The following is a 10,350-nucleotide window of genomic DNA, read 5'->3' on the forward strand; positions in this document are numbered from 1 at the left end:
TCTTTTTAATGAGAGTAAAGAGAATCCACCTGCGAGAGAAGAGATTTGTGCTTGCACATTTTAATGCATCCCCGCATTACAATAATGCGCTCTAGACATTTGTCAATAAAATAACGCCATACAAACCGCCTCAAACAGACTATTAAATAAGGAGAAAGTGTGTCTGAAAGCTGTATCGTTATTTTAATTGATTAAAATAAATGGAGAATATTGTGTTTTTCCATGTGCACTCGACTATTTCCGTCAGTTGTGCTAGATCACTTGATGAAGTCCACAAATCAGCACAAGAACGTATGGACATTTTCTCAATATGCGACTTTAAATTTTCTCATCACTGATAAAAAAAATTCTGTCAATGACGGACAATTTTCGGTTAACACAACCTCTAGTCGGAACAAGATGGATATTTCTCTTTTCTACATAAAATTAAATGATTGTTTTAACTCTACATCTACAAAATGATGAATAAAGTATGCGCATCATTGTGTTTTTGATTTTGTCTGTTTTTATTCAATTTATGAAAGTGATGTAAACTGAATGATAATATTTTCTATGGTAATTATACAATAATATAATATTTTGTATATGTAACTTATATGGTTTTATTGCACATTACAAAAAATAATCATTTTATTAATTTCAACAAATTTACTATCAATACAGACAGACGCTAGATATCTATTGTCTTTGGCTGTGTCCATTTGCATCCAACATGTTTTTTCACTGAAACACGCCCCCAACTTGGGGCTTAAAGAAAATTTTGAATTTCCCACTTGTAATAACGACTATGTGGTGGCATTCATGTGCGTTCAACTCGTAAATACGATCTATCCGACATGACTTGAACGCACCATTTGTTTCAAACCATTTTCATCAACGAAATAGAGCAAAATCAGGCAATACTGGTTTAGTCAGACAATGTCAAGTCACTTAATATTAACTTCTCGCTTATTAAACTCTTGTATTAAATCGCATGCAGTAGTTTTCAAATGCGACTGAAATGGTTGCACTGTAGAGCCCTGTTCTGTTTCATCATGACTTTAAGAACTCTTTGTCTAAAGGATTTAATAAAAGGAATATAAGTTTACATTTTAGTCTGTTCATGATATACACTGATTAGCCGCAACATTAAAACCACTGACAGCTGAAGTGAATAACATTGATTATAGTATTACATTGGCACCTGTCAAGGCTTGGGATATATTAGGCAGCAAATGATCAGTATGTTCTTGAATTTCATGTGTTGGAAGCAGGAAGCAGGAAAAATGTGCAAGCGAGTGTCTTTGACATGGGGTAAATGGTGATGGCTAGGTGACTGAGTCAGACCATCTCCAAAACAGCAAGTCTTGTGGAGTGTTCCCAGTATGCAGTGGCTAGAACCTACCAAAAGTGGTGCAAGGAATAGTCATGGGTGGCCAAGGTTTATGGATGCTCATGGAAAACGAAGTCTAGCCCATCACTCAGGAGAGGTACTGTAGCTGAAAATTGCTGAAAAACTAAGTGTACAGGGCTGCATAGCCACTGACCGGACAGAGTGCCCTTGATGCCCTTGATGGTGAGTGTCAGAACTGGACAGTGGAAGAAGGTTGTCTGGTGTGATCAGTTACATTTTCTTTTAGATCAAGTGGATGGTTGGATGTGTGTGGATCGTTTACCTAGGGAAGAGATAGCTGCAGGATGCTGGGAAATCTTGGGTCCTGGCATTCAAGTTACTCAAGTGACATGTACCACCTGCCTAAATGTTGGTATGGACCATGTTCATGCTAACAGTGGCGTCTTCCTGTAGTATAAGCCACCCTGCCACACTGCAAAAATTGTTTAGGAATGGTTTGAGTAACATGACAAAAAGTGTTGCCTTGACCTCCAGATTCCCCAGATCTCAGTCTGATTTAGAATCTATGGGATGTGCTGGACCAACAAATCTGATCCACAAAGGCCCTACCTCGTAACCTGCAGGATTTTCAGAGGTCTTGTGGATTCAGTGCCTTGACGCATCAGAGATGTTTGGCAGCACGGGCAGGACCCAATATTAGGCAGGTAATTTTAATGTTGTGGCTAATCTGTGTAAAGCTGTCATGTGGCTTCAGAGAACTTAGAATATAGTGCCCAAGTTGTTTGGAACACTTTTATGATGCACTTTAATTTTATTGTGCTTTGCTTTTTTTAGATGCTTAAAAGTTTGGTTCCAGTTCTTTGTCAATGGATGAAAAATAGCAACCAGCACAATCTTCAAAATTTCTTCTTTCATGTTTCACTGAAGAAAGTTGACGAGTAAAAGTGTAATGCCACAATTTAAGGCAATAAAACTGACATTTATGTTAAAGTCAGAAATATGAATATTTGTAATATTAGACTGCCCTGCAGAATTTAGTTCCAACACAATCCATGTAGTTTTCAAATAAGCCTGAAGGACTTGATTAGCTGGATCAGGTATGTTTAATTAGGGTTGAATCTAAACTCTGCATCGCTGTGGCCCTCTAGGAACTAAGTTTGACACCTGTTATGTAAATATTCGCAAAAATACGTATTACATACCACAAGCACATTTCGAGATTTCAAGATTTCTTTGAAATGGTTATCCTTGATGATATACATAATTGGTTTGATAGCATCCTCTACTGGTTGTTTTGAGTACTGCAACCTTTGTCTCACAGGACAGGACAGGAGGTTTTCATAAATTGTGGTTTGCCAGAGGTTTTTATCTATATAATGAAGCTGAGTTCAGAGGTTAAACATTACAACAGGGCCATAATAATAAGGAAAAAGTAGGAAGGTCAAGGTTTAACACAGCCTGGATTTGAACAGCCTTTTTATTATGAAGCGATAAACAGTTAAGCTGCCAGTTTGAGTTGAGGGAAACAGCAGTGTGATATTTATCCACATACATTTTCTTTCTTTTCCTCCTGTAGAGAACCTGATGCTGGGTACAGAGGTGGATGTGCAGCTTGTGGAGGGCACAGTTGTGGCCTTGGAGAACTTTCTGAAAATGTGGCTACATGACCAGGGTGGAGACCGAGAGCACCTGCACTTGTTGTTACCCCCTTCTCTCACATCACAGGGTTCTACACCACACCCTGCCAACAACAGGCCAAGCCCGGGTAGAAACACATACATAGATACTGCATGAGCATCCACTGAAATATTCATTAAGAAATCAATTTCTTGCTGTACACAGTTCAAAATGAATATTTTACTTAATCTTATTGTGTGTTTTGTGAGTCTGCTCATAATGTTTGGGTGTGCAATGTTGCTTATGCTCATGTCCCACTCTGCAGTCTGTTTGAAGTGTGACATGCAGGAGAGGCTTCTCAGCCCAGCCCTACTTCCCAGCACTCCTGACCTTGGAATGAAGACTGAGAGGATGCAAGATTTCCAGCCCCCAAACAAGAGTCTGGCCAATCAAAACCCCTCGCCGCAGCGTCTGCAAGCTGTCAAGTACAGTCACGTCTGTAGTTAAATTTTGTCTTACCAGCAAAGCTGCAAGTCTTAAGCATGGCTTTGACATTTTTTTGCAAATAGGGGTTTATCACAGAGTTTCCAGACTGCTGTGATGCCGTATAATTTAATATATCACAGATCTAGGAAAGTCCACAATAGTGGTTTTGATGACTAATAATGTTCATATATATTCAACAGGAATGTAAAAACTCAGTTTAAATGTAGCCTCTTAAATATAGTTAATGTACAAGTATGCTCTGTGAGGGTGAAGGGGAAAAGAAAAAAATGGACTATGCAGAAGTCAATATGACGCAGTCAGGTTTTTGTCAAACAGACAGCTCTGTGTTTGACTTTTCTGTCTCCCACACACAGTCATACACTGTATTCCCCTTGAGTGTTTTGCATATGATTTTCATGCACATGAGGTCATTCTTCCGGGCACTGTGATACAATCATACTGCTTGTCCCCACCTAGTCATTATGAGCCAAAATGACATATACTTACATAATTCCCTTTCACACGTGTATCTTTTTGTCAGTTTTATTCACACATTGTTTTCCCAGGCATCTCACGCCTACCTCTTTTAAAAAAATTAATGCTTTTATTCAACAAGGGTGCATTCTATTCATCAAAAGTGGAAGTAGTTAAAATGATTCTTTTCTAAACTTTAAATTCATTAAATAATCCTGAAATCAATGTATCATAGCTTCCATAAAAATATTAAAGGGGTCCTATTATGCTCTTTTACAAAGTCCTGATTTTGTTTTGGGGGTGTACTAGAACATGTTTTCATGCTTGGTGGTTCGAAAAACGCATTCTTTTTCACATAATTTACATTATTACAATACTTTTCTCCCAGTCTGGCACAAATGGCTCGATTAGTTCCGGGTTCAATGAAGGCCCGCCTTTTGAAAAACTAAATGTGTTGTGATTGGTTAGCTGTCCTACTGTGTTGCGATTGGCGAACAGCTTAGTTTTAGCACTGCCATGCCCCTTGCCAAAGCAGCAAGTTCCGTGTACAACTGTTAGCGCAAGCTAGATTAAAGTGATTCTTACGTTTTAAATATGGATATTTTTCTTACAAAAACGAATCGATTCGCTAGACAAGGCCTTTATTGACCCCCTGGAGCCGTGTGAGGCACTTTTTTATTATGGATGGATGTACTTTATTGGACTTGTTTTGGACTGATGAAGAGAAAGCTTGCCGTTCTAAAGCTTGGGAGTGCCAGGATAATTTTTAATATAACCCCTAATGCATTCGTCTGAAAGAAGGAAGTCCTATACACCTAGGATGCATGGAGGTTGAGTACCTAATACGCTACAGTAGTGTTGGGTCCTATCGTCAGCCTGCGAGATCGCCGATACATGATATTATCGTGCTAATTTATTTAATTATCTACATACTTTGTTTCATTGCCCAAAACCAGCTCCAGCATAAGGCTAAAAGCAACTTAACATTAACATTATCAAAGAACATCATCACTGATTAGCCTAGCCTAGTCTAGTGCAAGTTTATGCATTTTAGAAACACTTACGTTATAAGTGAAGCTATCTACAGTGTATGTTTATACCAGCAGCGTCTCTGACGCAGCCACCGGAGTAGATCACGGCCACTCTAGTCAATGCTTGTGTTTAAACCCACCGTGCTATGGCTCGTTGAAGCATCTCAGAAGCTGCTCTTTGTGTTGCATCGCTAATGTTAGACATCATAGCATCAGGAAAACACGCTGTGGTCCATAGGAGCCGTTCATTGTAGTTCTTGAAAAGGGATTTTTTTAACTAAATTTAAACTAAATATCTCCCTTTGGAGTGGACTTTGAGATTTGTAACTTTGTAGATCTTTTTTATGCCCAAACATACACACCACACACTGACTAAAATTCAAAAAGTGAAAAAGCATAATAGGACGCCTTTAAGCAGCACAGTTGTTTTCAACATTGATGATAATAATAAGAAATGTTACTTTCTCATACCAAATCAGCATATTAGAATAATCTCACATGAAGGATAATGTGACATTGAAGACTGAAGTAATGACTCTTGAAAATTCAGCTGTGCCATCACAGGAAAAAAATACATTTTTAAATATTGTAAAACAGAAAGCAATTATTTTAAATTGTAATAATAGTATTAATTGTAACAGTATTAAAAAAATAATTGAATAATTAAGCGTCAGTCTAATAAATGAACATTCAGATATAGCTGTTGTGTGTGTGACATAGGGTTCTTCATGCCAGTGGAGTGTGTCAGTCTGTGCTGTATGGACTACCGTTCATCATCAGACCAACCTCATGCTGGCAGCTGGACTGGGATGAAATGGAAACAAACCAACAGACATTTCATGCTCTCTGCCACATACTTAAAGTCAGTATCTGACTGTATGTGTGTGTTTGTATGTGTGTACATAGAGCACAGCTGTGTGATACTCTGTTATGTGAGAGATCTGAAAATGTGGCTAAAAACTTTAATATTTTTGTTTACTTAGACCCGTGACTGGTTCCTATTGGTGCGCTCAGAATCGGGGTCAGGTTCTCGTTCTGGTGTGTTCTCCCACTATATACTTCAGTCTTCTGGTTCACTGTCTCTGCTTTTGAAACCTGTGCTGACACGAGAACTTATGCTACCCTGCTGCCTGCCCGTCTCAATGGAGGACCCACCACTTCCTGCACTCGCCTCTGTGGAGGTACTACTACATTATAGCCATTATAGATTAGTAATGTGTGGTCCTGACAAAAACAAACACTGAATGCACTGAAAAGTACTGAATTCTAGTTTTTAGCATCAACAACTGGATTTCTGTAATGAGTATAATTAGTATTATCAAAGAGTTAGATTAAAAAGACAAAACCTTTATGACTTGTTTTACTTGAAAAGAAGGTTTGGAACAACTTGAAGGTAAATGAAGTAAATACGTTCACTTTACAAACTGATCATAACTGGTGATCATGTGATCACTGTGTCCAGAGCTCCCTGGATCAGCTTGAGAAAGACCCCGTCTTTAACCCTCTCTGTCTGGACTCTAACCTTTACCTGCACCTGAGCATTAGAGGTTTGCACACCCGCTCATCACAACCATTTGGAGCACAAGGCCAGGGCCACAGCCAACGCAGGGGCGCCAGTCGACCACCAGAGGGCTCCACGCAGCGTCAGGTTAGAGGAGTAAAATAAAACGAAATGTTTTAATGTTTAAATGTTTACAAAATGTAAAAAGATATCTCCATCACACTGTAATAAGTACAGTATTAGTATTATAAATAAGACTAGTATTTGATCTGCAGTTTGCTATAATTGGAGTTTCAAACAGTAAGTTGATAGCAGTAAAATGAATTGTATTATTGTGACTTTTGTTTAACTTCTTGATGCTGTAGGGGAAATTGAAGAAATACTGCACAGTTTTGTCATTCCTTCATTATAAAAAGACTGAGATATGAAAATCCTCTCTGATACTGTGCCAGTAGTGTTGACTTAAATTGACCTAAATAGATTAGATGTAATCAGGTTAAAGCAAAGAGGTGTTTGACAAGCTTCAGGAACTTTAAAACACTACTCTTTTCTCTGTGTCATTTTGGTTGAGCTCTAATTCTGAATCTGAATTTGCAAATAAATACAGAGGAAAATCTTTATATTAAGCATCTATCTACAAAGAGTGTGTGTTTGCGTGTGTGTCTGTGTGTGGATGTTGTAAGGGGAAAATTATTGCCCCAGAGAGCTAAAACGAAACCAAGCATTGGCCTAATATTGAAACACCCACGCAAGGGGAAGACAAAAAGAGCGAAAGGGAGAATGAAAACGATTAAGAGCAATAAAAATAAGCAGATCACTATTTTAAACTCTACACAATCAGACTAAACATGACCGATTTTCCAGCCACAAGCGCTTTGGTGATGTCACACCATCATGAATATATTTATGATACAGTAGATAGAAAGATTCAAAACACAAAAATGTGGTAGTTATGCTAGTGCACTCAGGAACAAATGTGACAGAAGTTCATATTTTATATAAAGCATGCAAGTTCTACAAGTTGATAGGGAGTTTGTCAGACCTGATCATCTTGTCCATCATCATCATCATGTTCTTCAGCATGGTTTGAGATGATCCAAAGAGGATCTTGAGCTACAGTGGAAATGGAACATTTCATCAGTTCCAACTATTACATGTAAATTTACTCATTTGATTAGTGACCTAGAAATACTGCTCCGCTGTTACATCATAATGTTCTTTGTTTTAAATTAGATTTTAACCATTTTCTGTGCAGTACAGAAAATTGTGCCTAAATGGGCTAAAGCTGCAGCTAACACAGAAAAGTGTTAGAAGGCCACAATGACACTTAGAGTGAGGCTTGGAGGAGGAGCAAAACAGACATTCAGGTCATTCAAGACTTTGGTTGTTTTGTTTCAAAATGTGCAGTCAAAGCACACCAGACAAATCCTGTAATGTAATGTAATGTCCAGTTCTACATGTTCTGGAACTGTTTTGCTGTTGCTTACTCTCATTTTTCTGTTTTGTTGTTTTTGCTCGGCAGGGTCGGCAGTCTCAGAGTCGTGTGCGAGCCACGGTGGCCCCGCTGCCTTCCATTCCTTTAAACAAGATGCCTCGCACTTTAACCTTCAGCCACTCCCGACCCTGTGCCCCTGCCCTCTTTTTCCAGAACAGCTATGAGGAGGAAGACACTTTGATAATCCAGTAAACAGAAAGAGAGAAAGTATAAAACTTTCACTATGAGAGGAAATTGCACATTCACACTCAAACTGACTGACACCAACTGCTGTGCACAACCAGAAATTGAGAGCAGTTGTTTCTAAACTCCCACAGACAGGATGTTACATACTTGCACATGACCAGATATACGCTATTATATGAACAGCGAATGTGAAATATATATTTGCTATACAAAATTGGTTTACTATTCAGAGAACACTGTACTGTGCAAGAGCGAAACAGTACTGAATTTAGGTTCTCTCATCTCAACGCAAAGTAAGTTTCAAACACTCAATATACACCTTAAGTTAGCAATATAGACCAACAAAAAAAATGAAAAAGAAAACACTAGCGTTGGATGACAACTGATTGTTTTTTTAAAAAAACAAAAAAACATGACAATTATTCCTTATTTCTAACAAGACAAGGGCTGGCTAGGTTAAGTTAATTCTTTGGTTTTCAGAATACAGTTTAATAGTGCAACATCACAGTTCCAGTTATCTCCTCACATCTGAAAAACATTACATCATAGATTAAACAACCTCATTAATTCTCCAAATAAAAACTTCAGCAACTTTGAGATTGACATTGCAAAATCAGCCCTTATATTTCAGACACCCAGTTGCAAAAAGCAAGCTGTTTTTGTTACCCAAATGTTTGCAATTAAACCAGTCCTCATAGTAACTAGCGTGATTTCACTCTTTTAGGAGTAATTAAACTAACTGTCGTTCCATAAGATTTAACAAAGCCTGCACCGCAACTGGGGAAAAAAAATATAATTGTCAGCTGCTGAGGCTGCTAAAAGAAATCAAATACAAAACCACAAGATTGTAAAAGGACAAGAAGAAAGGCTGTTTAAAAAGAGAAAACTGCCTTCTCAGTGTAAATGCTGTGGCTAGAAGGCTCTATAGAGAGTTGAGAAGGAAGAAGGCCAAAGTAGTGGAAAAGTAGAGCCATTGTCTTCCTTTATGGAAGCCTCCAGTACAGCCCCGAGGGAGACACACTGTACTCAGCTGAGCAGGAATTCGAGGTCTTCAATGAGTTACAGAAAGCAAAGAGAGGGAAAAAGAAAGAAAGAGGTCACTCTGTGTAGCCCCGTGACCTCCTGGAACAAGGTTCAGCTTTGGAGGCGCTGGTTTAGAGTTGTGAGAGCTGAGGGACGTGATTCTGAATGCAGACTGAGGTCAGATCTTTAATGTTACTCAATGGATCTCTCTTACTAGACCCCATCAGTATTGCCTCATTAAGTTTTCCCCATTCCACCCACCTGACACTGCCTACGCCTTGTCTTTATGACATCATGTTGAGGTTTGGCATTGTGCAAACAGCACAAAAAGCAGACATAGAGAGAGGATCTTACGTCAGTTTACGTATTTTTATATTTGACGTTCACAATTTCCTAACTATTTCAGTTGTTATGAAAGTGATTAAGTAGGGGTTGTTCCAAATGTCTCTCTACTTCCGGTTAACTAATGTTTTAAGCATGTGTTGTCTTAGGGACCAGTGTCCAAATCACTTAAGTTAAGAATGTTTATTGTAGTAATTGTTTAGTCTTAGTTAATCTTTGTAAACCTTTTTATTTATATATATATATATATATATATATATATTACTTATGTATTTTTAACAACACTTTATGTATATATATATATATATATATATATATATATTTATTTTTTTTTTTTAATTATTCATTGCTGTTGATTAATATTTTGCTGTTGAATTTAAAGAAAAAAAAAACATTAAAAACTAAACTTTTACATGAGAATAAAATCTAATAAGCAAACCTAAAACATTTTTGGTTAAAAAAAAAAAAGCCTTGAGAGATTAATGGGTAATAATCCATTAAAAAGAACCTAAAATTTTACTATATCAAATGATTTTCTAAAGGAACATTGTTAGCAATCTCAGAAATGTTCACAAATTGATGTATTATTGTATAACACATTAACAGTAAAATTTATATTTAATATACATTAATGCTGTCTAATCATATATTGATTATATTATTAATTACACCAATAATTGTTAATAAGGGTTTTCAAGAAAATGTTTAATTCAATGTTCAATATTTGCCAGTGTGTATACTATTCAACCTTTTTGTCAGAAGTTTATTTTAGGTATTAAATAATACAAATATTAGGTGATTAAAGGAGAAGTTTAGTTCCAGAACAAACAGATACAGATAATTTACTCACCCCCTTGTCATC

The 10,350-nt window shown here is 37.3% G+C and overlaps 1 protein-coding gene across 1 annotated transcript in view; it reads left to right on the forward strand.

Annotated features, from left to right (window-relative positions):
* m1ap (meiosis 1 associated protein) overlaps positions 1–8,129 on the forward strand; it is a 37,638-nt gene extending 29,509 nt beyond the window's left edge. The window contains exons 5-10 of the mRNA XM_051115830.1: positions 2,910–3,098; positions 3,276–3,435; positions 5,662–5,803; positions 5,925–6,122; positions 6,404–6,589; positions 7,965–8,129. Of these exons, the coding sequence (XP_050971787.1) occupies positions 2,910–3,098; positions 3,276–3,435; positions 5,662–5,803; positions 5,925–6,122; positions 6,404–6,589; positions 7,965–8,129 (1,040 nt within the window). The remainder of the gene's footprint in view (positions 1–2,909; positions 3,099–3,275; positions 3,436–5,661; positions 5,804–5,924; positions 6,123–6,403; positions 6,590–7,964) is intronic.
* The last annotated feature ends 2,221 nt before the right edge of the window (positions 8,130–10,350 follow it).

This window comes from Labeo rohita, chromosome 7 (genome assembly GCF_022985175.1).
Source record: "Labeo rohita strain BAU-BD-2019 chromosome 7, IGBB_LRoh.1.0, whole genome shotgun sequence".
Taxonomy (NCBI): domain Eukaryota; kingdom Metazoa; phylum Chordata; class Actinopteri; order Cypriniformes; family Cyprinidae; genus Labeo; species Labeo rohita.